Source organism: Akebia trifoliata, chromosome 3 (assembly GCF_017979445.1).
Source record: "Akebia trifoliata isolate Shusen 1 chromosome 3, ASM1797944v1, whole genome shotgun sequence".
NCBI classification, from domain to species: Eukaryota; Viridiplantae; Streptophyta; class Magnoliopsida; order Ranunculales; family Lardizabalaceae; genus Akebia; species Akebia trifoliata.
The window spans coordinates 48,723,393-48,750,672 of record NC_141377.1 but is presented as its reverse complement, the minus strand read 5'-3'; the positions used below and the strand labels follow the sequence as shown (position 1 = coordinate 48,750,672).

Here is a 27,280-nt window from a genome sequence, read left to right as displayed (position 1 = left end):
GGCACTGTCACATCCTCACAGGGGCTGTTGAGGACAAAATTCTATCAACATTAAAAAAAATTAATTAATTAATTAAAATAGTGGAGATATTTTTGACCATTGAATGTTAATTTCAAAATTTGAGAGTTCCGTGTAAGTTCTGATGTGATCTTTTTCATTGGCATACGTAGAAAAAAAAGATGTGTGATTCTGTATCATTGCCACGTCAGCGTGTACCCTACCAAGACGGCGTCCATTCATCACTATTCTAAATAAAATAAATAAATATATAATCCAATTTGAACTCGAGGAACCTTAAGAGTTAAAATCTTAGGAAGTTAGGTTAGTGAGGAAAGTGTTTTTCTTTCCAAATCCATTTAGAATTACAAGTTTATCTTTTCCAAATCCTTTTGACAAAAGATTCTCTTTGCAGTTTAAGCAACTCAGCTAAATATAATATATGCGCAAATCGTTAGTCGCTTAACCGGATCTTCTTTCGACCTACAACTACAAGAAGTATTATAATAAGGCTCTAAGAGGGAGAGGAGAGGTCTGATAGAAGAGGGATTTATACATAATCGAATTCTAATCCGATCGAGATTAAGTATCTATCTACAATTTAGTTCCTCCTCCTCCTCCTCCATCGCTTTAAATTTTTAATTGAACTAATTAAACAAGCAGCAACGATGAGTGATTGGTCTAACCTTCCCAAGGATTTGGTTCTTGAAATATCCAAGAGGCTTACCATCAATGCGGATTATGTTCGATTTCACGCCTTATGTGTTTCTTGGCGATTTGATTTATCAGAGAATTCACATCACCTACCATGCCAACTTCCATGGTTGATGCTACCTTATAATAGATACGACAACAACTCACAGCGTCGCTTCTTCAATTTATTAAACTCTAAGATTTATAGGTTGAAGCTACCTGAAGTTCGTGGCAAACGTTGTTGCGGATCTAGCCAAGGTTGGTTGGTTTTTGTAGAAGAAGAGAGTCCATCCATCTCACTATTGAATCCTCTCACAAGGGCTCAAATCCAACTCCTACCGCTCACAGCAATTCCAGATGTATTGGATTTCCGTGTCTCCCAAGTTGGTAATGAATATGTTCTTAGGAATAGTAATGGGCGAATGGCCATCTTTAGCAGTAAGCATGTCACAAGCTTTTACATGGAGAAAGTCATCTTGTCCAAAAATCCTAAAGAGGCCAATTACATTGTCATGGCTATGTTTGGAGAGAGGAGAAAATTGGCTTTTTATAGATCGGGAGACGAGAAGTGGACTATAATAGATGAAGCTGGAAAGTACCCTGCCTATGAAGACATCATATATTGGAAGGAACAATTCTATGCTGTGAACTGTAAGGGAAGAGTTGTTGTTTGTGATATCAACGATACTTGTCCAAAGACGATAACGATTCAACCACCAGTAAATATATGTAGTAATTGTGACAAGAAGTATTTGGTGGTGTGTTCCGGGGAGCTCCTACTGGTCTTTAGACGCAGAAAAGGATCTATGGTTATATATGATGATGGTGAGAAAGGTCTTCTACTTAAAACATTGGTTTTTAATGTTTTTAAGTTGATTAATAATGATCATCAAAAGTGGGTGAAGTTGAATAGTTTAGGTGCTTCCATGTTATTCCTCGGTGATAATTGTTCGCTTGCACTCTCTGCAAAGGACTTCCCTGAATGTAAAGCTAATCGCATCTACTTTACTGATGGCCATTTGGATGGTGGTGCTTGCACCGATGGCAAAGGCGGGGGTCATGATCTAGGAATCTTTAACTTGGAGGACCAAAGTATCGAACCATTTCCATGTAGCTGCATGGTTAAATCTAGATTAAACATTCAACAAGCAGTATGGGTTACCCCCTCTCTGTATTAAATATATATATAGTGAAAGATAGTTTTATCTAGTTGCGCTTGAGAAAAGACTCTTCTAAATTCATGATGCATTCTAATTATTACTTTAAGAATAATCAATTTTGTAATTGATTAGAAACCTATTGATGAGTAAATGTCTTGTATTATGTTGGGGGTACACTAGCTATGGGTGTGCAGAGTCAACGCCCCCTATCAGGGGTCCCCCTGGTCCACAGGCTGGGGGTGCAGGGAGCAGCACGCCCCTAACCAAATTTTTTAGGGTTACTGAAAGGGAAATTATGAAATATTTTCTTTAGGTTTTTCATTCGTATGGTAGATGGTATAACCAAAACAGGCTCTCTGCCATAGGGAGATGGTGGGGAAAATGAAATTGACAAGAATCTATGCTATCATAGATTCAGGGAAGTCCTTTGCAGAGAGTGCCAGCGAACAATTATCACCGAGGAATAACATGGAATCACCTAAACTATTCAACTTCACCCACTTTTGATGATCATTATTAATCAACTTAAAAAAAATTTCTTTTTTACTTCCCATTGGGTTATCAATCTTAAATTTAGTCGTTTCAGTTCAAGCAGTTAAGATAGCAGTTTTAATGTAATTTGTTTTAAGAGTTTGCTAGATGTAATGGGGGAATTATGTGATTTACTAATATATTTTTCTTGCGATGTATGGAATAAAATGTCGTCTAGTATTCGAAAGAAACTTTAGTTTCATTTCAATATCCATTTATGAATACTTGCAATAAGTATATGATGAAATGTGATCTTTTAAGTTGTGTATTATACCCACCATCAAAGGAACTTCAGTTTATTGAAATTAAATCAGACTTGATAATTGAATAATAGTATTATAAGTCTTACTGCATTTTGTTGTTAAGAGCTTATAACCTGAAGAGCTCTAGTTCCTTATAGAAGATAAGAAAGATAGAATGAAAGTTTTAATTGATAAAAAGATATAAATAAAACGTAATTCCAAAGTTCAATCTTCTCAAACAATAAGGGACAAAATCATATACACTGATCTACAATAAGAAGGTAATTCATTCCTAAAAACAATCTAGAAGCCAAATTGTTTGGGAATGCTTTAATTGATTTTAATGATGAAAAAAAAAATTCTAACTCAATAGTTTGTATGATAACTCTAAAAGAGCTGTGGAAGTGCTCATACTATTATTTTTAAGACCAACTAAGAAACTTCTTTTTCTTTCATTTAATGCTTCTTTATCATCCAAAAGTACGTTTTACCTTAGCTTTGCTCCCTTACTGAAAAAGGGGCAAAGCCGCTTGGCACCACCAAAGCTTATAGATAAACAAATTGTACATAGCGAGCCTCAGATGGCGAGTGGCGTCTACAGAATGTCTGAATGAGTCCCCGATTGGCTTTATAACAAGGAGTGTATTAGTATACCATATATAAGTCTTAACAGAATGCGGAAATGTATGAACTTATGTGATTAGAACACTATATTTTTAAGTGAGGAAGAAAAGAGAGCTTGTCATAGTACTCTTGTGGCGACTTCCATTCACAATAAAGAATGAACAAACAACAATATTTATTTTAACTTTCATCAAGATTGTTTCGATACTTGATTTATCAATGATGCAAATGGGTGTTTCAGTAAAGGAAAATGCTGGAATGACACTACTGTGATTCTCACAACTCTGGTGTGTGATGTGCACATAACCATAGATGTGTTTGCTCGCGATATGAGTAAAAACCATCTAAGGTTATGTATGCATCTCCACATCAGAATTGTGAGAATCACAGTAAATCCTGTGAAATCCCAGCACGACTCTTCAGTTAATTAACACTCGACATATGCTTTATATTAATGAAGTATTTTAATATTATTTTACTCTTAGTCCCCCCCCCCCCCCCTTCCCTCCCTCCCTTCACTCCTAATTGTTCCTACAAATTTTTTTCTACTCTTGGTTGCCCCCACATAAGCAAAATCCTGGCTCCGCCCCTGCTTAGGGTAATAAAGACAGACAATCATAACCTGGTCAAGAAGGAAACTTGAACGGGAATTAATGTAACTGGACCAGTTGAATAGCGTCGAGTCAAGAAAGTCAGTTAAAATAATAATTATTCTTTTAACATTTTTCAAAATGACCGAGCCTCCTATTTTCAGTATGGCTCAAATAAATTAAAATGTCATTTTGAAACACTATATTTTAAATATTAATCTTATATTATTTGTTGGTCTTTCCAAAATCACATAATGTCTTCCAAATACCATTCCAACTACAAGTGTGGCTGCCAGCACCACCTCCTCCACCATGAGATTGTACCATAGATGGGAACCATGAGAGTGCACTCGGCACTGGTTGCTGTGTTAGGTTAATATGTATGTTATTACATTATTATAATCAAAATAATATTAAGATTATTAATGTCAACTACACAATATAATATTGTTATAAGTATTAATATTCCAATTCCATTAAAACTCCCATTAGGAATATTAATATAGATCTTCTAAAAGAAATCCTGACTCAAAATACCCTAAAAAATAAACTAAAACAGAATTTACTATTTATAAAAAAAAATTATTGAAAACTAGAAGGTGGCATGTGCAAACGCACATGTTTTTGAAGGGCTTTTTTTTACTTTCAAATATTAATTAAAGTGTGGTTTTGAAGATTGCATAGTATATGATAGCTTTCGGCATACAATTTTAGGGGGACAATGTTGGGAGACAAAATTTGTCTTATATGACTTAAAAGTTTGGTATTGGGCTGGTTTTTGGTGAGGATGATCTCTATGGTTAGGAGATCATCCTCACAAAAAATCATCCCAATCTAAATCTTCTAACCTCATAAAAGTCATTTACAAATTAATGATAGATATCAACGGTACACAATTCTTCAACTTTGTAATCCACTTTTGATGGGGCTGAGGATGATCTCCTCACCAAAGATATCATCATCACAAAAAATCTGCCCAATCTATAAACTTTAAATTATATAGGACAAATTTTGTCTCTTCCAAAATCAACTAAATAAAAATGACATAAATGCCATTGTCTTCAACCTGTGCTGATTTTTTCCCCAAAATCAACATTTTAGTCTCTATTTTTTCTCCAAAATTAGTCATGTTATGAAGTTTTTAACCTCTTTTTTAAGTTTAAGATTCTTTCTTCCACAAACTTCAAGCTGCAAGAATAAGTCATGATTTTTTTTAAGAATGATGAAATTTTAGGTATAAAAATGAAGGGTTTCTATAACCTTTGAAGATGATATTGAATAGGTAAAAAGTAGAGATTCTAGGGGTTTTTAAAGATTGCAGATTTTTAAATAGGATTCCCAGATACATATGGAATGTTTGATTGAAAAATCAAAGTTTCTATGTGACAATGAAGAAAAGATCTAGTCCTAGTGTTTGATGGCTTGAAGATTGAAGATATCTACCTTCTTCCTCAATCCTAACATTCAATATCTTCCAACCTTCAAACCTTAAAAACAAGTAGGATTTTTTAAAGAATGATGGACTTCGGGATAAAAAATAAATAAATTTTTTTCTGTATTTCATTGAAGAAATTTAATACAAATGAGGTTCAACAAGTAGAAAACAGCAGATTTAATATAAGATGAGGTTGAGGATGAGATCAATAAGGGTATGTTTGATTGCACATGGAAAATATGGTGGAAAATCAATTTCCATGGAAAATGACATTTTTCAAGTGTTTGATTACACATGAAAATGAAAATTCATTTTCTACCCCATTCAAAAAGTCCACTAAATTATGGATTTCACTTTCCCAACCATATGGGAGGGAAAATGAAATCCACCCATATTTTTCATCCTCAATTCCTCCCTACCACCACCACTAACCTCGTCGTCGTCGTCATCGTCGTTGTTACCATTGCCATCGTCGTCGGCTCCGTCTCCGACCACCTTTTCTCTCTCTTCTTCTTTTTCTTATTTTTCTTCTTCTCCTTCTTCTCCATTCCTCACCTCCTCCGCCACCACCACCACCACCACGTTCTCCCCACATCTTCCTCACTTACCTTCGTCATTATCGTCGTCGCCACCGTTGCCATCACCACCGCCATCGTCATCGCTGTCGCCGTCGTCGCTGCCACCTTCATCGTCACATCCTCCCCCCTCCCTCTTCCTCGTCATCTTCTTCTTCTTCTCCCCCTCCTCTCATCTTCGTCCTCTTTCTCCTCTTATTTTTTCTCATATATTTTTCATGATTTTATCAAAGTGAAATCAAACAATGGAATTTGATTTTCCAACCCTACCTATTTTCTACAACTAATTTTTTATGGATTTCAAATTCCATGAAAAGTGACTTTCTATGCAATCAAACATACCCTAAGTTGAAAATGACAAATTTTCTCCAAGAAAAATGAAGGGGTTTTTAGCTTGAGATTTAAAACAATGGCATTTAGGTCATTTTCTATTATTCTCCTAAGCAAAACCTAGCTCAGTGGGTTATTTCATCAATTTGAAAACATACAAGCATCTCTAAATTGATCAACACGCGGGGGACATGTAGGGGTGTCAATGGTGCCCATTTACTTAGAATCTAAACCGAAAACTCCAATTCCGACTCCTTTTTTATTAGAACCAATTAGAGTCGGGTCTAAAATGGAATCGAACCAATAGGAAAGAAAAGAATTGGAACCGTTAGGTTCTATTTGATGGGTACCCGCAGGTAACCCACAATCGATTTATTTTTTATTTTTTCATATTATAGATGATTAAGATTTTTAACATTTTAAACTCATACATTCTACATAAAAGATCTTCAATTTTTCATATAAATTATGTATTGGAGCTTAAAATAGGTAATCTCTTCAAAAAGTTGTTTATTCGTAATGAAGATACATTTTAATTTTGAAAAAAAAAAATCATTAACTCTAGAACAAAATTGTAATTAAGTTGATTTTTTTATGTAGATTATATGTATATTTTATGAAAGAATTTTATTTTACAATAATTCAAAATAACTTTTTTTATATGATTCTTGAGAATTGGAACCAACGGGTACTCTCATTTCTTGGAGATTTCGATTCTAGATCCACTTATTTTATAATTTGAACCGACAAAAATGTAATTTCCCATTCTAAATACCTTAGGATTGACACTCCAAGGGACATGTCTAAATCATCCATTTTTCTTAAATTAAAAAGAAAATTCCAATAATTTGAAATTGAAATTTCAGAGTTGGGTGGAATTGGAAGTCTTGGATCAATAGATGCGGACCCGTTAGGCCATTTACATAACTCTTTTTCAAATGATACAGACTAGCCTTACTAAGTAAGATTTCAAGTCTTTACAGGGTGGTTGGGCTGTCCATGTGGCACTGTCACATCCTCACAGAGCTGTTGAGGACAAAATTCTATCAACATTAAAAAAAATTAATTGATTAAAATAGCGGAGATATTTTTCACCATTGAATTTTAATTTCAAAATTTGGGAGTTCCGTGCAAGTTCTGATGTGATCTTTTTCATCGGGATACGTAAGAAAAAAGATGTGCGATTCTGTGCCATTACCACGTCACCGCATACCCGACAAAGACGACGTGCATTCATCACAATTCTAAAATAAATATGTATATATATATTGAGGGCTGTGGTGTTGGATTGCCAATGCGGTAATCCAATTTGAACTCGAGGAACCTTACGAGTTAAAATCTTACAAAGTTAGTGAGGAAAGTGTTTTTCTTTCCAAATCCATTTAGAATTACAAGATTATCTTTTCCAAATCCTTTTAACAAAAGATTTTCTTTGCAGTTTAAGCAACTCAGCTAAATATAATATATGCGCAAATCGTTCGTTGCCTAACCCGATCTTCTCCGACCTTCAATTACAAGAAGTATTATAATACGGCTCTAAGAGGGAGAGGAGAGGTCTGATAGAAGAGGGATTTATGCATTATCGAATTCTAATCCGATAGAGATTAAGTATCTATCTACCATTCAATTCCTCTTCCATCGCTTCAAAATTTTAATTGAACAAGATTAAACAAGCAGCAACGATGGGTGATTGGTCTAACCTTCCCAAGGATTTGGTTCTTGAAATATCCAAGAGGTTTACCATGATTGTGGATTATGTTCGATTTCACGCCTTACGTGTTTCTTGGCGATCTGATTTATCAGAGAATTCACATCACCTACCATGCCAACTTCCATGGTTGATGCTACCTTATAATAGGTACGATGACAACTCACATCGTCGCTTCTTCAGTTTATTAAACTCTAAGATTTATAGGTTGAAGCTACCTGAAGTTCGTGGCAAACGTTGTTGTGGATCTAGCCAAGGTTGGTTGGTTTTTGTAGAAGAAGAGAGTCCCTCCATCTCACTATTGAATCCTCTCACAAGGGCTCAAATCCAACTCCTACCGCTCACAGCAATTCCAGACGTATTGGATTTCCGTGTCTCCCAAGTTAGTAATGAATATGTTGTTAGGAGTGGTGATGGGAAAAAACCATCTTTAGCAGTAAGCATGTCACAAGCTTTTACATGGAGAAAGTAATCTTGTCCAAAAATCCCAAAGAGGCCAATTACATTGTCATGGCTATGTTTGGAGGTATGAGAAAATTGGCTTTTTATAGATCAGGAGACGAGAAGTGGACTATAATAGATGAAGCTGGAAAGTACCCTGCCTATGAAGGCATCATATATTGGAAAGAACAATTCTATGCTGTAAACTGTAAGGGAAGAGTTGTTGTTTGTGATATCAACGATACTTGTCCAAAGACGATAACGATTCAACCACCAGTAAATATATGTAGTAATTGTGACGAGAAGTATTTGGTGGTGTGTTCCGGGGAGCTCCTACTGGTCTTTAGACGCAGAAAAGGATCTATGGTTATATATGATGATGGTGAGAGAGGTCATCTACTTGAGACATTGATTTTTAATGTTTTTAAGTTGATTAATAATGATCATCAAAAGTGGGTGAAGTTGAATAGTTTAGGTGACTCCATGTTATTCCTCGGTGATAATTGTTCGCTGGCACTCTCTGCAAAGGACTTCCCTGAATGTAAAGCTAATAGCATCTACTTTACTGATGGCCATTTGGAGGGTGGTGCTTGCACTGATGGCAAAGGCGGGGGTCATGATCTAGGAATGTTTAACCAGGAGGACGAAAGTATTGAACCATTTCCATGTTGCTGCATGGTTAAATCTAGATTAAACATTCAACAAGCAGTATGGGTTACCCCCTCTCTGTATTAAATATATATATAGTGAAAGATAATTTTATCTAGTTAGGCTTGAGAAAAGAGTTCTAAATTCATGATGCATTCTAATTATTGCTTTAAGAATCAATTTTGTATTTGATTAGAAACCTATTGTTGAGTAAATGTCTTGTATTATGTTGGGGTTACGCTAGCTGTGAGGGTGCAGAATCAGGGGTCCCAATGGTCAACAGGCTGGGGGTGCATGGAGCACCGCCCTAACCAAATTTTTTAGGGTTTCTGAAAGGGAAATTATGAAATATTTTCTTTAAGGTTTTCGTTCATATGGTAGATGGTATAACCAAAACAGGCTCTCTGCCATAAGGAGATGGTTTGGGGAAAATGAAAATCTAAAGAATCTATGCTGTTAGAAATTTTTTCTTTTTTCTTCCCAATGGGCTATCAATCTTAAATTTAATCGTTTAAAGTTCAAGCAGTTAAGATAGCAGTTTTAATGTAATTTGTTTTAAGAGCTTGCTAGATGTAATGGGGAAGTTAAGTTTTCCATGTGGATGCCGGATTTACTTATATTTTTCTTGCCATGTATGCAATAAACTGTCGTCTAGTATTCAAAAGAAACTGTAGTTGCATTTTAATATCCATTTATGAATACTTGCGATAAGTATGTGAGATATGATCTTTAAGTTGTGTATTATATCCCACCATCAAAGGAACTTCAGTTTATTGAAATTAAACCTGACTTGAGAATTGAATAATGGTATTATAAGTCTTACTGCATTTTGTTGTTAAGAGTTTATAACCTGAAGAGCTCTAGTTTCTTATAGAAGATAAGAAAGATAGAATGATAGTTTTAATTGATAAAATGATATAAATAAAATCGAATACATGTAATTCCAAAGTTCAATCTTCTAAAACAATAAGGGACAAAATAACATACACTAATCTACAATAAGAAGGTAATTCAGTCCTAAAAACAATCTAATAGTCAAATTGTTTGGGAATGCTTTAATCAATGTGCTGGAGATATTGATTTTAATGGTGAAAATAAAATTTTAACTCAATCGTTTGTATGATAACTCTAAAAGAGCTGTGGACGTGCTCATACTATTATTTTTAAGACCAACTTAGAAACTTCTTTTTCTTTCATTTAATGCTTCTTTATCATCCAAAAGTACATTTTACCTTAGCTTCGCTCCCTTACTGAAAAAGGGGCAAAGCCGCTTGGCACCACCAAAGCTTATAGATAAACAAACCTCAGATAACGAGTGGCTCCTACAGAATGTCTGAATGAGTCCCTGATTGTCTTTATAATAAGGAGTGTAGTAGTATACCATATATAGGTCGTAACAGAACGTGGAAATGTATGAGCCTATGTGATTAGAACAATATGCTTTTAAGTGAGGAAGAAAAGAGAGCTTGTCATAGTACTCTTGTGGCGAATTCCATTCACGATACAGAGTGAACGAACAATGATTATTAGTGCACAAGAAAATCTGGAACTCGCACCACGATTCTTTGGACCATTCAAGATTCTGCATCAGATAGGCAAGGTGGCCTATAAACTGATGATGTAGTTGTCTACTATAGGGTTTGGTAAGAGAGCGGTCATCTGCTGAAAAGTACCTGATCTTAACACTATAATTAAGAAAAGGAGATTTTAGTTATCCCTCTTATCTCTTGCAAAAGCAAGATGGGATCATAATCACAAAATTCTCGGAATGAAGGATTAGCTGATAAATTTGGTGAATTAACAGATTAATCAAATGACATTTTACTCCTCACCTTCAAAAGACAGGGTTGTTAGAGAGTTTGAAGATGATAGGTTTTGACAAGAAACTCCAAACATATTGCAAATTCTCCAATAAATAGCCAAGATGCACCAATTTAATCCACTCCCTTATTTCAGAGCATTTGGGGTGTAAAACTAAACAGCCTTCCTACAGTGCCTCAAAGACAAAAGTCGCACTGTATACAGAGAACCATGATTTCCCCCAAGTGCCTAATACTTAGTATCACAAGAAAAAGCATCTATGGTTTTTACAACACACTCAAAATCACTCAGTGTGAAGAGTCTTATTTCAAGCCAGTTGGAATTTTTCAAAACTAAATGACCCTTTTTTCTTAAAAGTATCACAAGAAAAAGCATCTATGGTTTTAAGAACACTCAAAATCACTCAGAAGCCACTTAGAATTTTTCAAAACTAAATGACCCTTTTTTCTTAAAAGTAAGTGTTTATACCCAAGAACAATAATCAGATCTCTCACCTAGGCCTAGAATTGATCTACGGCGTGTGTTTGCTTACAATTTGAAATTAAATCAAACAGGAGAACAACTCATAATACACACCAAATTGAAATAGACAATGGGGGTGAGGAGAGAGAAGTATAAACTTCCAAAAAGTTAGCTGTTTTTCTCACAAAATCTTGCCTGCAATAATCAACCATACCTCGAGAATAAGTGATCAAGAATCTCTGAGTTCATCACCTTCGCATTCCTCTTCCACGTCCACGGAAAGCCGGCCCACCACGCCCTCGACCCATACCACCCGCAGCAGCGTCTCCTTGTGCACTCTCTGACTGCATTATCAACGTCAACAGGAACCATAAACAACTGACTCCCAAAAAATCTAAGACATCTTGAGATGAAGTGGGTGTGGCATAAAAAGAATTAGATTATTGTGTTTTGGAAAAGATTCAACAGTATGTTTTAGGGCAACCTTGAAAATGCTGATATTCTGGTAATGTGCCATTATCTTTAAAGGAAACTAAATAAATGAATCAATAATAGCCTGCCTACCTTTGGGTTTTTAACCGTCTCATCCACACTTAGAATAAGGCAAGCTGCCTCCGTTGCAGCATTTATAGCATTAATCTGAAACAATTTACAGTCATAAATCATAAACAACAGTAAACTCCAACTGGAGTCAACAGTGAATGCAGCAATAAAATGAGATATAGAATACCTTCACAACTGCAGGTTCCCACACAAAGTTGGCAAATGAATCTGCTATTCCGCCAGTGTTAATATCCACTCCATAAAGGGCACCCTCACCTATGACAAGCCTTGAAGTTATCAGAAAAAACAGATACGCAACAACAAAGACCCCGCCCAAATAGGGACCACTAGGGCTGATCAAATGATCATATAACCATCAGAACTATTACATCCTTTTGGACAGAAAGAAGGTAGGTATGTAGCCCAGCCCATAAGTCGGTTACAATGATCTTGGTTGATTTTTGCCACAGATCTCCCATGTGGGAACCATCAAGTAGTGGGTCCCACCCCTAGAAAAGGAAAGAAGCAGCTTACCAGATGGAAGGGCATGTTTCTGTCTGAGTTTGTTCAGTACATCAGTTGCATCAAAACCAGCATTGTCACATAGCTGCCTTGGAATAACCTGCACAATGTGAAACATAAGAATTTTTAATCGAAACTTCAATAAGCAGGTGTAGAACAATTGCTAATATTGGCTTCCCTAATTTGCTTCCTTTTCTTGACCAAGATCAATATTCTAAACCCCTCCCCAATATTGAATAATCTCTCATTTCCCACATTAAAGGCAGGAACACTGGGTATCCTGAAACTTTGTACACGTGCACATAAACTGGGGAATAGGTCACACCAAGAGACTTGACGCAACTGGATGATATTAACCATCCACTCTATGGACCTGCAGTGCATTATTTTACTGAGCCAATTGACTGAACCAAAAATCCAACCTCATTATAGTTGTGGAATAGTTTGTGAACCAATCGACTGATTAGTGTATGTAGTTCCCACGGTACAAAAAATTTGCATACTAATCATGCTAGGTCAATGAGATGGTTAATAGCTAATATTAAAATCTTGACTGGTCATCATGTTCATGCAATTAACAATATTAATGCTAATCTATTTTTTGTATAAATATGCTAAGAAATTTTTTAATATAACCCTGTGGATGTCATTTCACTTTCAAAAAAGATGGTTTCCTGAACAATATGCATGTTTGCCAGTACCACTATGCAGGGGCGGAACCAAGAGTTTCTTCAAACTATAGTTAAACTGGTAAGGGTTGAACATCTTGAAGATGACAGGTTTAGGGAAGCTAATTCAACTGTTTTTATTAGAGATTGAGGAAAAGAACACTTAGGTCATTTCTCATTAGTCCATGAAATGATATCGGTATAAGAGGATAGGGTATCTCAAATATTCACCAAAACACCTGCATGCCCCTTGACAACAATCTTCACAAATACACTAATGCAAAAAGACCTCAATACCCTTTCTTCAAACTGAAACCAAAACCCTTTGATTTCTCTTCACAAAATCAGTTGTCTTGAATCTCTTGGGAAAATATGTTACCCTAAACTTCAACCTTAAGATTAATACACTTCCAACTTTCAAATCTAAAGAACTAGATATGATTTTCCAAGTAGAAGTTACTGATATTTTTTATAGGATTTTTTACAAGGTATTAAGGCAATGGGTTGAAGATGAGGTTAAACAGATAAAAGGGGAAAATACCAGAACCAAGTACTAAGAAAATTGTTAGAACGCCACATTTAAAAATTTTCCTCAAATTGGTAGATAATCATTGAGTATTTAAAAAATAAAAATAAAAACAAATTTTTTTCTCTTTGCTCACAGTTTTTTTGGTTATAGACTGGTTAACAATGACCTTAAATGCCCTCACCTACAAAAACCATTACCATTGATTTTTCATCACAAACCAATCATCGTCAAGCTCTACAACCTCTAGGTACATTACTTTAATCTATTAATTTTCATCTTCTACCATCACATTTTCAACCTTGCCTAAATACCTTGTAGAAATCCTTGATTTTTCTAATCAAAACTCTTAAACCAAACCTTATTTTCATCTTCTACTTCAAATATCCTATCTTGTTCTTGAGGTTAGAAGGTTGAAGTAGATATAATATTTAAGGTTGAAAAGGATAGTAATAAACATAAAAGAAAGAACAAAGCGAAGAAGAATAGAAGAGGGGAGAGAGAGAGTAGAGGCAGACACACCATATTTTTGGATACAGGTTGAAGACGAGTAATTAGTTATTTTTCAGTATTTAGTTATTTTTCAAATTAGGGGCGTACTAATGTAATTTTCAGAAAAAATGTTTTTAAAAAATTAAGAAACGAATTTTTCCCTTCTATACATGGTAAATTAACGATTTTGAGAAATATTTTTTAAAATGCATTGATATGGTAATTAATCAAACTTTCAAGTATGACTTGGTAAAACATCCTAAAATTAAAATTAATTTACTATTGAGGTTGAAAAGCTTGAGAATGGTTAGATTTACAGGAAAAAAAACAATATGGGTTTTCAGTTACAGGTTGAAAATGAGGATATTTAGGCTATATTTTATTAGTCTAGTAAAGAATAACAAGGTCAAAGGAGGCATGTCCTCAATTTGAAAACACGGGGGTATCTCAAATATTTATCAAAATGTAGAGGGGTGTCTGTATCACCCAAAAAAACTTGGTTGTGTGTGTGTGTGTGTGTGGTGGGGGGCAAGGTCAAAGAGGCTGTATAATCAGTTTGAAAATATAGGAGGGTATCTTAAATATGTATTCACAAAAACATAGAGCAGGCAAGGTGTAGGGGCATGTCATAAATTTAAAATTATAAGGGGCATCTCAAATATTCACCAAAAGGAAGGGGTATCTAAATGACCCAACAAATTGAGGGGGACAACTGCCCCTCGTCCTCCTCCCCCCTAACCGCGGCGGGTTCTGCCCTTTTCACTGTGGAAGAAAATTTTGTTCATACAGCAAGCAAACATTTGGCTGAGCACCTCCCCAGTCCCACAAAAAAACATTAATATAAATAGAAAATATAGTTGCTATCTTACCCTCATATGGAACTTGATATGACTCAGCAATATCACTTACATAAAAACGCCACTTGGGTAGAATTTCCTTACAATGTATTGCCCACCAATCCTAATCCCTGATAACGAGGGTTACTTCTAGAAAAAAGCTTTGCCATCTCCTAACATGAACCTTGATCCTTCATTTCATTCAGAACTCAGGATTTGTTTAGTCGACTCTAATTTTTGGGATAAGGCTTTTAATGATGATGATGACATCAAATAGATGACTTTTGCATCTTTGTAAGCTTGTAGTAACTTAGAAATGTTTTAACCACTTATCTTACCTATCAATGTAAACAAGACCCAAGGCATTTGAAGTGATGTAAAGTGTAAACAGTACCAGAATCAGAATGAAAGATCACACAACAGGGGAAGAAAACAGATATATTAAAAAGAAAGCATTCCTGCACCAAAAATGAGAAGAGAAAAAAAGCATAAAAGCAACACAAAGTCTACCTCAAGTGCTTTTGCATAGGAGTTTATAAAAAGCTGAGACTTCCCAGCTATTGTCCGTGCATGTTGTCTCAAGTACCGACTTATCTCCATCTTTCATAACAACAAAAGTTTTATCAGTAAGTCTAAAAGCATCCTCAAGAAATGTTACTACATTCCTCTTAAGTTGTGATAAGTTATATACATCTATAGCACCACCACCCGCAACAACAGTGGAGTTCTTTAAAGCCCTTCTGACTATCATAATGGCATCATGCAGACTCCGCTCGGCTTCCTCAATGAACTGAAACAAAAGCATCAATGAACTTCATGATTGACTAATGCAAGCATTCATTAAGCAGAATACCATAAGTACCAACAATACCTGATCAGCCCCACCACGAAGAACAATAGTTGCCGTCTGACCTGATGGACATCCACTGAATATGTTAAAACGTTCATTTCCAACCTGCCTTTCCTCGAAAAGCTCACAGGATCCAAGAACCTTTACAACACCAAATTATCATGTTAGATGAAAAGAAGACAAAGATAAAAAGGTGCTCAGCATAAATTGGTTAATTGCCCATGTTGTTCTTTTAAATGCCCAACAATATGCATCAATAATGCCACCCAAAAAGTTTTATTTTTCCAATATATTGTTAGAATCAGGAGGGAATATAGGAGAAACCTCATCAATAATGTTGTTGACAGATGTTTGTACGGTTCCCCCAGTCGCCGCAGAAACACGGTGCAAATCTTCTTCAGTTACACGACCGGCACAGAAAATGTCCCTGTCTGCAAAATACTGCACAAAAAAACCAACCAGACGATGGACCAATAGGATCATTCTTATCAAAAATCTCTGCCACCATAATTCCTTATCCAAAATATTTTCTTTGGGATATTGTAAACTTTCTTTCCAAATGATTCTATTAAAAGAATGAGAAATTTAATGAAAAACTGTGATAAACAATAAATCTATCTGCTAAATTAACCGTCAAAATCTCATGACAATCTCACTTCTACTGTGAAATTTTGCAAGGAAATTAAAATTGATCGAGTTTGGGCCAAAAATGTAATTTCTAACAAGAAATTGAACTTTTTTATCAGGTTTTACAATCTCAGTAACATGATAGTGAAGATTTTGAAAACCATAGTGCTATTTATGACATGTCGGAAAAGTCACCTGTGTTGCTAGATCACCAATTGCCAGTCGTGAAAGGACTATTTTAGCTCCACTTTGGCAACATTTATCTAATTTGTCATAGATGATATTCCATTCAGCATCAACAATTGACTGGTACTGCAAAGGATCAGAAAGTCTGCAAACAGGAAAAAAAAATTAATTCAGCATAATTAGGTAGAAGCACTTCCTCAGATCACGTGAAAAAAAAAAAAAAGACAAACCATTACCTAATCTCCGCATTTTCCTTCTCTGATTTCAGTTCTAGTTCAATGTTAAGTAAGAGTATCTTAGGATTCAAAAACTTCTTTGGTTGCTGCTCAAATCCAGCATAGGAAAATGTCTTCTTAAAGGCAACCCCATTGACAAGAAAAGAATCCCGCATGTTACCCCCGGGAACCTACAAGTAAGCCAAACTCACAATTTAGGTCCTTTTTTTTTTCTTTTTTTTATATGTAATTTAGGACCATTTCTGCAACTTCTATCAAAAAATCAAGGCACCACAAAATCACAGGTGTGCACAGAACTAAAAAAGCATTCACAAAATAATCTCTCATTAATAACAACTGTACCAGGAACACAATTGAAAATGTAGAAACTTTACTCTGCCAATGATGATCTGCTTAAAGTCAACTAGAACTTCTAGATTGGATGTCTTAAAAACCAATAAAAAAATATCTAGTAATTATTATAGGTTATACGAAAAAAAATCACAAAAAAAGGATCATTGCATGGGAAGAAAGAGAGTAAAATAGGGTTCAAACACCAAAGGTAGATAGAGTAGAATTTATCTCATTAGATGTTGCCCGCCTAATGAAAGAAAATACCAATCAAATAGAACTAGAAATGGGCAGTAAAAGATATTCTTGGCAAAACAACACTTTTCCCAAAAATCTGGCAGAGAAGATTTCATGAGAACATGTTTTCGTACATGTGAAAAAGAAAATGCCATTTCAAGCTTTAATCTTTCCTTTAGCATCCTGTTGTAGGTAACACAAGGAGAAACGAGTCCTAGACGATAGGCTAAAACAACCATGGACAACCGCTTAAAGCCATTGGAGCTTTAATAAATTCCCGTGTTTTGTCTTTTTAAAACAAAACCCTTCTCAATAGTCAATCAAGTATTTCGAGTTCATATTGAGACAATCAGTCTTTATGCCCTGTAAATATATCGGCACTTGCAAAGAAAACAAAATAAGGGGCAAAAAATATAAAACATCAAATGGGAAGTGCAATTATGGTGTATAAAACAAGTTATCTAGAATCAACCACCCAGTTTGAGAGCGTAGGTAAACATCGTATGGAACTATGTCAGAGAAGCTCTTCCACGAGGGATTTTATGTTTCAGCTGTTTCATCATAAAAAAGTGTGTGGAATATGAGTGAACATAACCTCGGTGCAAATGTCATTCTTGAGTGACCCCATAAGAGTGAAACTTTATCTAGCATCACTGATTAAGTTCAGCATCTGAGCAATAAAGTTTAGCATATATAAAGCAACACTATGTGATGCATCAATAGGCTTATTTTTAACCCTTATGTAAAATAAACATTGCCTTCCAGTGTTTTGTACCTAAATCAGGCTCCATTCCTCGAAATAGCTTGTCAACAAAAGCATGCATGTATAATCATACATATGCATGCAACACCAGACAGCACAACACCCTAGGCAATAGAGCATATCAATATATGTTTTGAGACTGAAAAATATTCTTAGGGTAATAAAGACAGACAATCATAGCCTGATCAAGAAGGAAACTTGAACAGGAATTAATGTAACTGGGCCAGTTGAATAGCGTCAAGTCAAGAAAGAAAGGAACTACAAATCCATGTCCTACCCACCCAGTGTGTGTGCTCCAACACACAAAGGAATTTTGATTCATATATAGCAAATGAATCACCTGGATTACTAAGAAATTTAGGGCAAGCACATATTGATGCTTGAGTTCCAACAATCAGAGGTAGCATATCATATCACCGTTCATTTCTCCTCCCTAGGAACTCTAACCCAATTACATTTTGACAACCAATAGGCTCAGCATCCTTTGAATCTAACTCTGACCCTTGAGTCCAGAAGATGTTAATTCATTTGGAGTTGGACAACATTTCACTTTTAAGGTGAACTTGATTTCCTAGAAGACTGTTTTGAGTTCGTCTTAGCAAATGGCCTGAAAGAGAGAGCTGACAATAGGCAGCTCAAAGTTGAAAGCAGGAAAATGATGCCAAATCAATCTAGAAAATTAAATGACTCATTAAGGTGAGTGCTCTCGAGAAACATGAACTATATAGATAAAAAATAATAATAAGATTAACATAATCATAAGGTTCCAACACAAATAGGTGTACCTTCTTTATCCCAATTAAATTAAGTCTATCATCATAGCCAATTGCAATGACAGCCTCCACGACCATAGATGCAAAGAACTCCTTTTCTCCACCAATTAGCTTTGAGGAGAGTGTTGTAGCAGCACATTTCGCCAATAAGCTCTTCTTGTCCTCCAGACTTTTCCCCTCTATGCTCACAGCAAGTTCTTTGATTTTATTAATTGCCTGAAACACAAAAAATTCACACAAAAAGTTGACATGGCATCACAGTCAAATAATAATAATTAATAGTTAATAATAATAATAATAAACCAAATTAGTTATCAAAAAATTTATAATAAATCAAGGTATACCAAACTGCATGCGGTCCGATAACTCCTTATTAGATTTTGAGGATGAACCCCATCCTCGATGAAAGGTTTAGCCTCCTTTAGAAACTCTCCAGCGAAAAGCACCACAGTAGTGGTTCCATCACCAACCTGGACATAACCAGAAAAACTTAACACTTCCAGAAGGCATTCCAAAATAACTGCCCTTATATGACATGTCAATGAAAGATCTTACATTTTACATATACAATTATATGTGTGTGTGTGTGTGTGTGTGTGTGTGTGTGCATTTATACACATATGGGTAAGGTGGTTGGTCCACTGGACCAACTACTCTTGAACATGGTAACCATGCTAACCATTGGAAATGAGGTGATCTCAACTCCACTAAGGAATCCTGCCCCACCATAGGAGTTATAGGCACATCGATGATTCACAAATCTAAGGCAGAAAAACTAACATCTAAGCATGGTGAATCGTGTGGTTCTGATTTTATCAGCAAAGAAATTTTAAGGATCTTTGCTACAGACTTGCGATTTTTGGCACATTTTTTAAAGAAATCCCATCCTAACTAAAATCAATCGAGTAGTTGGCTTTCTGGATCATCTCTTGCCTCAGAACTTGTTAAAGAAAACTCGCAGAAACAAAAAACCCATGATAATTAATTTGAAATAAAATACAAATTCAAAGAGTGGATCCAACTACAACTAAAAGTAATTTAAAAAAATGAGAACTTTGACAAAACGGAATTAGGGTTTTCTTCTAAAGGGTTGTAATTGTATACCTCGGAATCCTGGGACTTTGCAATGTCAACGAGGATCTTCGCAGCGGGATGAACTATGTCGAGAAGTTTCATAATGGTGGCTCCATCGTTGGAGATAGTGGTGTTGCCCTTATCGTCATGGATCAGCTTGTCCATCCCTCTAGGGCCAAGTGTCGTGCGCACAGAGTCCGCAACCACCGTGCAAGCATTGATGTTGCTTACGAGCTGTGCCTTCCCTTGTGATGTGTCCGTTCCTTCCTTCAATAATATGATCTGGGGTTGCTGTTGATCCCGCAAACATCAAACACGTTATAGCAGATTCAGATATAAAATTTAGGGTTTCGAAGAGAAGTATTGTTTTTAGCTTGTAAAGGAAGTAAAGAGAGAATAATTACTTACCATCATGGCGGCCATTGAAGTTGAAGCTTGAGACTAATGTTGAAGGGAAGAAATGTAGGGTTAGAGGTTTCGGTTGCAGAGAGGTGTAGCTTTGGAGTAGAAGAGAATGAAGGGTTTATTTGAGGTTTTATAAAGAAAAAAGTTGAGGGAGCGAGAGGGAGTGAATTTACGAAGGCTCTAGGCTCTACTGCTCTAGTAATGTACCTTTTTAGTCATTCGAAATGGGTTGCTCTAATTGCACACACCGAAATGGCCAATTGCACTTGTACTCACTTAAGTGACTTTTGTAATTTTGTTACGGAAAAACAGAGCAAATTATCATTTTACCCTTTTGTTATTAATGTACTTATGGCACACACCACCATCTATTCACACAAACTCTCACGAGTTTGAACAATAGTTATTTCTAAATTCCATAGTCAAATAAACACATCACTTAAATGATATTGAAATGTTATCACATGCTGCAAATCTTTAGTCCAATATCCATCTTCATCCCTTGTTTATCAAAAAAAAACAAAATTAATTAAGTACTTTAATGGCACAACAAGATACATGATGGAAGTCGAAAATAAGAATTAAAAAAGTAATCTATGCTAAAAAACTTATTTAGTAAAGAATTCATTTCCGCTTTTATATAATTACAAGCAGATATTGTAATCACTATTTATGAGAAATATCATAGCGTGTTAACATTACCATTCATCATCAATGCCACGCCACAAAAAAATTTGTGTTGGCTGAATGAATATAGTTCCCCATTCAATTCAATCTAAATCTCCATGTTCACCCAATTCTTTTATGTTTTATTGGTTTTCCTCACCTAAACATTCAACTTGATGATTTCTTCTAATAGGGGATGTAATTGGCCTCCGTTCCATAGGGCTAGACTATCCCAAACAGCTTTCCCCTGGATTATCACCTATGTGACTACTCCTAAATTTTCAAGAATGCATTCATCTCAAAATTTATTTTGTTTTTTCGACTTATCTATCTTAGCATCCTCGTATTTTCTATGTTCAATCTATTTCTTGATTTTCCAACATACATGATCATGATGGAAGTTGAAAATAAGAATTAAATAAGTAATCTATGCTAAAAAACTTATTTAGTAACGAATTCCTTTCCACTTTTATATAATTACAAACAGATATTGTAATCACTATTTATGAGAAATATCATAGCGTGTTAACATTACCAGTCATCATCAATGCCACGCCACAAAAATTTTGTGTTGGCTGAATGAATATAGTTCGCCATTCAATTCAATCTAAATCTCCATGTTTACCTAGATCTTTTATGTTTTATTGGTTTTCCTCACTTAAACATTTAACTTCATGATTTATTCTAATGGAGGATGTAATTGGCCTCCATTTCACAGGGCTAGACTATCCCAATCAGCTTTCCCCTAAATTATTACCTATGTGACTACTCCTAAATTTTCATGAATGCATTCATCTCAAAATTTATTTTGTTTTTTCCACTGATCTATCTTAGCATCCTCGTATTTTCTATTGTTCAATCTATTTCTTGAATTTCCAACATTCAACCCATTAAAGTATGGCCGATCTTACTTCTTATAAAGCTTCCCTTTTAGCTTGATTGGGAAATAAAACCCCTTCTCTGCAATTTCTAACGACCAACTTCCAATCATCTTCTCCGACCAACCTCCAACCTATTTCTGACCATCCTTTCCGACCAACCTCCGACCATCCAATAATTCTATTATCTCCAAACTCTATATATTACAAACGTTTTAAACCATCACCCAATAATTCTATTATCTCCAAGGTATTGAACACAACAATCAGCTATATTCATCATCATTTCAATGTCTAGTTCAATTATAACCTATTAATATATATTTTACTCAAATCTAAAATTATTATTTACATTAATATGACCATTTCTTGGAATATCTTCATAAACTTGACCTTAAGAGTATATCTATTTGATATTTGAATGTGGATTGCAATTTCTTAGGCAAGATGTTTAAGGTTTGGGGTTTTTGTTTTATTTTTTAATTAGGAAGATGGATATCTCTTATGAAGAAGAGGAAATAACTACCTTTGTGACGGTTACAACAGTAAGGTATATGATGATGGCTGCAATTGAGATAATCCAATTTGTAGGTAGAGCACCTATTAGGAATAGAGATGTTGAACGATCCTTAATACTAAGAAGAATGTATGAGGAATATGAGAATAATTATCATGAAATGCTATGAATGAATAGGAATAGTTTTAATAAACTTTGCACGCACTTAGAAGGTAAAGGTTTACATAATGGTTGCACGCGTTTAGAAGATAAAGGTTTACGTAATGGTTGATTTGTAGGGGTGAAAAAGTAATTAGCCATTTTTCTTTTAATAATTGGTCATGATGTAAGAAATCGTCATGCAAAATTCGATTTCATACATTCAGGGAAACGGTTCATTGCCTTTTTCACAATATGCTCTAGGCTATAATTAGTTTGTCAAAGATGTCATAAAGTGTACTCAATTAGAATATTTACCTCATATGAGTAATAATATACGACCATGGTACAATTACTTTCAGGTATAAGTGTAGTTGAGTTCTAAATTGTTATATATCTAGAAGTAAAAAATATATAATTAGTTCAATTATCTTTATTGTAGGATTGTGTTGGAGCCATTGATAGCACCTTCATCCATGGTACAATACCAATAGAATACCATGTGAGATATCAAAATCGAAAAAGAAAAATTAGACAAAACGTTATTGCCTCGTGCTCTTTTGACATACGTATAATATATGTACTTACTGGTTGGAAAGGATTTTGAGCTTTGCGATAACAATAGTAGTAGACAAGTTTATAATGCCACCAGGTATTTAGAAAAGTGTTAGTCATAGTTGAAGTTTGTTTCTAACAATTTTATTATATTTTTTATTATTTTCTAATAATATATTTTTTATTTAGGAAAATACTATCTGGGCGACGCAGGTTTTGCCCAAGTTCTGAGATATCTTATTCCATTTCATGAAGTTCAATACCATCTAAATGAGCACAGAGGTCGTGTGCCTGCAAATGCACCTGAGCTATATAATTATCGTCATTCATCTCTATGAAATGTAATTGAACGAGTATTTGGTTTATTGAATAAAAGATTTGTGTATGTATGAACTTGCCCTTTCGTCCGTATAAATACACAAACAAGATTGATAATTGCTTGCTGTGTAATTCACAGTCAGGTAATGGAGGTAGATCCAAATGATTTAGGTGAAGAATGGGAAATTCTTGAGGAAGAAGAACATGATGATCTAACTCCAACAGAGGAGATATCAACGTTTGAACCAATTACAACATGGACGACCTTTAGGAATCAATTAGATGAAGTTATGTGAAATGAATATGATCGTCATCATCCATAGATTCTCTAGTTTTTATTTAAAATTTACTTCTTATTTATGTTATCGATTTTGTTGATATGAATTGTCATTTTGAGATATGAACATATTAGAATATATGGTAATTAAAATTTTATTTGTTTTAATATAGTTAATTTGTATGATTTAATCTCACAATTTACTTGTGGTTTTTTTTTATATAAATGCATTTAAGATTGTTTAAATTTTGACAAAATCATCTTCAATCATGGGTATGGAAGCAAAAAATTTGAATGTTGCATATGCTTATTCAACAAAATCTCATATCATCTGGAATGATGCAATGGATCGAATCCTCTTGGAGGCACTAAAAGGTGATGTGTTAAGTGGAATAAGTACAAATAATGGAATGAAAGATCCTACGTATACTTGAATTAAAAAATTATGAAAGAGACGTTAAATATAATTATTGTTAATGAAAATATAAAAAGCAAGATTAAGACTTGGAGAGGACGCATCAGAGATGTTAAGGAGTTGGAAATTTGAGTGGGTTCAATTGGGACCATGTGAGGGAGATGATTACTTTTGATGACTCTGTTTGGGAAAATTTGGTAAAGGTGTAACATTTTATCATATCATATATATTTTTTAACTTGTTAGAAGTTCATTTGTATATTTAAGCAATTTAATATCATTATGTTTTTATGTTATAGAAAAAGTCTAGCCTCAAGAAATATAAGGGAAAATGAATGCATAAATACTAAGAGTGGGCTGATATTTTGGGATGTGACATTGCCACATGAGTTGGTATTGCAACAGGCCAATGTTAGATGACGACACTTATCCAATCTATCTTACTGAAGATGAAAATATAGATGATCTCGGTGCAAAGGAGTCAACCATCCAACCCGGTTGAAGAATCTAATTCTCAAGTAAAATTACAGAGAAAAATAAATAAACAAGGAATCTCTGTCTTATATGAAGATTTTGTTAATGTCACGGGAACCATGGAAATGGTTGCAGATGCGTTTGAAGCGCATACTAAAGATTTAAGGACATCTTTGATGAATGCGGCAACAAAAGAGATTGAAAATACGACATCTCTTGACGTGGGTGCAAGGATTGAAGCATTAGATTTTATTTCAAAAGATGGAAGTTTTGCACGTGTTTTTATGGTCATGACAGACATGAACTAGAAACAAATTTGGCTAATGAAGCATTTTAACCAAAACAGATAATGCGTGAAGATTGTTGAGTATGAATCTCATTTGTAGTATTATTTTTATTTTTACTTGAACAAGGAACATTATTTGGTCTATTTATTATTATTTTTTTACCAATTTGGCATTTGGTTGGTAGGTTTACTATTTAGTTCTAAATTTTTTTATTTGCATTTGAGCATCAAGAAAAATGAAAAAATTGCAATTAAAATCTCATCGACAATTTTGAATTGAAGAACTCAAAGATTTTTTTGACAAATTTTGTTCGGTAAGTTTAGATCAAACTTACTTTAGTAAATTCAGTGGGTACCTACAAAATATTATAAAAAATTAATGTCATACATATAATAAATCATAATAAAAAAATAATAAGTAATACAAAAATAATAATTTTAATTGTTTACTGAATTGTTAGGGGGGGTGGAATTAATTATTTTTAGATTCTAATTTATTATAAGTATGCCGTGTATTAGGATTATTTAACTATCAATCTGAAAATTTAATAAAATATTGTAAATATTTTAATAGAAAAATAATCATATGATCAATGAAAAAATTTAAATAATCATAAATATTTAAAAGAGTCATTATTGTCGCACCAACTTTTACTAATGCCACACCCTATACTGTGGCGTAAGTACAACTTAGATCTCAAACAACCACCAAAACAATCCAATGCATAATTAACTAGAAAAATACAATAAAATATATGAACATCCCTTGAAATAGAATCAATGAGAGAGAGAGACAGTGTGTGTATCTTTGTTGTGAAGAGAAAGAAATACAATAAACAAAATTATAAAGAGTTGCGTAAATGAATTCAACTTCAGTTTTATTTCTACGAAGTTGTAGAGATCATTTTAATTTCAAACCCACTTCTTCATTACTTTCAAGTTTGATTTTTTATTTTCTTTAGATTGAATTGCCGAAGAGAGATTGAGAAGTCCAATCAATGGAAGAGACTTGAACTTTGTTGATAACTTAGGTTAACGTTATCTTGTCTAATATTACAATATTCATAATTTTTTTTTTTTTTTTTTTTTTATAGTTGTTTTCTAAAATAAAAAACAAACATACCTTTTATTCGCTTTCTTATTAAAGTATGCAAAATTTTCAAATGATTGTAGTATTCAATATAATAATACTTCTATTGAAATAACACAAAAACCATGAATAAAATGACGGATTGCTGAAAAGGGCCATGGGCGCACGAGTAAGTGAATGAGTGTATTGCGTGCCGTTTGGGTTAGCGGGTGCAACTTGATCTTGTTCAAACCGAGGACCAAACTAAGCTTGTAGGTTTGGGTTGGTTCAAATTAGTAGTGTTGTCACTATATCATATCAAATCTGAAATTTGATTCGTTCCAAACCGATAACTTCAGGTGATGTTTTGGATTTTGATAAGAATCTAATCCGATTTCTTATTGGAACATATTTGGATCAACCTTGTCCTAATGGTTTCTTCGTTAATCACACCTCGCATAAAATAATATATATATATATATATATATATACACAAAATCCTAGACATTATTTTCGTAAAAATCCAACTGTTTTAATAAAAAAGTGTGCGCTATTTTGGAAGCAGGTTATAGGATATTAGCAACCCAACAACCAACTTCACCTTAGTTTAGTTTGGTTCGGTTTGATTTTGAATTTGGTCGTGATTCTTGTTGGGACCACACAATCTATTAAATCATAAATCTCTATAAATAAGGATACCGGAGATAAAATCATGTTTCTTTGAATTAAGTTGATTGGCAAGAAATGAAAGAATGATTACCCATGCCATACGGTGCAAAATGATTCAAACTAAGGTAAAAAACGCTCAGGGTATGTTATTTACAGAAGTCAACTCCAATTCCAAAAATTGACTTCTGAAAGAAGCAGAAGTCAAAAGTCATATTTAGCAGAAGCTTGTTCGTTACATAAACACAGAAGTTATAAAAAGCCTATTCATTTTATAATTTTTTATTGTTGGATTCTGGTAAATTAATCAGAATACCCTTAATGTTGATAATACACTCAGAATGCACAAAAAATATATAATTACACTAATATATATAATAAATTTATATTAAAATTTTATTAAAATAATTATTTTTAATTTAAATAAATATATAAATTTTATGATTTTATCGAAATTTTGACAGCATCTTCTCTTAAAAATAGACATATAAAATTTTTCTGATAAAGAAAATATCTACATAATACACAATCTAATATCCACATAATATCCCATACACAAAAGAAGCAAGAATTGATGAGAATTAAAATAGAAAGATTAAAATTATAATGCAAAATATTCAAATTAAAAAAGAAATTATGAAACCTAGATTGGAGAATTTCTACGAAGAATAGGATTAGAATTGGATAGAAACATGG

At 34.2% G+C, this 27,280-nt stretch overlaps 4 protein-coding genes across 4 annotated transcripts; 3 read left to right on the top strand and 1 right to left on the bottom strand.

Moving 5' to 3' along the window:
• Window positions 1-665: 665 nt before the first annotated feature.
• Window positions 666-1,868, top strand: LOC147407583 (F-box protein SKIP23-like). The gene has a single exon (XM_086432613.1). It carries the CDS (start codon window positions 666-668, stop codon window positions 1,866-1,868), a length of 1,203 nt encoding a protein of 400 aa, XP_086288739.1.
• A 5,991-nt stretch (window positions 1,869-7,859) lies between these two features.
• LOC147407582 (putative F-box protein At1g65740) lies at window positions 7,860-8,357 on the top strand. The gene has a single exon (XM_086432612.1). The coding sequence runs from the start codon at window positions 7,860-7,862 to the stop codon at window positions 8,355-8,357; it is 498 nt and encodes a 165-aa protein (XP_086288738.1).
• Window positions 8,358-8,395: 38 nt separating this feature from the next.
• On the top strand, window positions 8,396-9,061 carry LOC147407581 (F-box protein SKIP23-like). Its single transcript, XM_086432611.1, has one exon. It carries the CDS (start codon window positions 8,396-8,398, stop codon window positions 9,059-9,061), a length of 666 nt encoding a protein of 221 aa, XP_086288737.1.
• A 2,154-nt stretch (window positions 9,062-11,215) lies between these two features.
• LOC147407580 (T-complex protein 1 subunit eta) lies at window positions 11,216-20,518 on the bottom strand. Its single transcript, XM_086436225.1, has 14 exons — window positions 20,329-20,518; window positions 19,951-20,211; window positions 19,191-19,316; window positions 18,859-19,062; window positions 16,744-16,913; window positions 16,517-16,652; window positions 16,019-16,135; window positions 15,716-15,835; window positions 15,536-15,634; window positions 15,355-15,444; window positions 12,335-12,422; window positions 11,988-12,076; window positions 11,822-11,896; window positions 11,216-11,601 (listed from the first exon to the last, which is right to left on the bottom strand). Exons 1-14 carry the CDS (start codon window positions 20,341-20,343, stop codon window positions 11,506-11,508), a joined length of 1,686 nt encoding a protein of 561 aa, XP_086292351.1. The 5' UTR covers window positions 20,344-20,518; the 3' UTR covers window positions 11,216-11,505.
• Window positions 20,519-27,280: the final 6,762 nt, after the last annotated feature.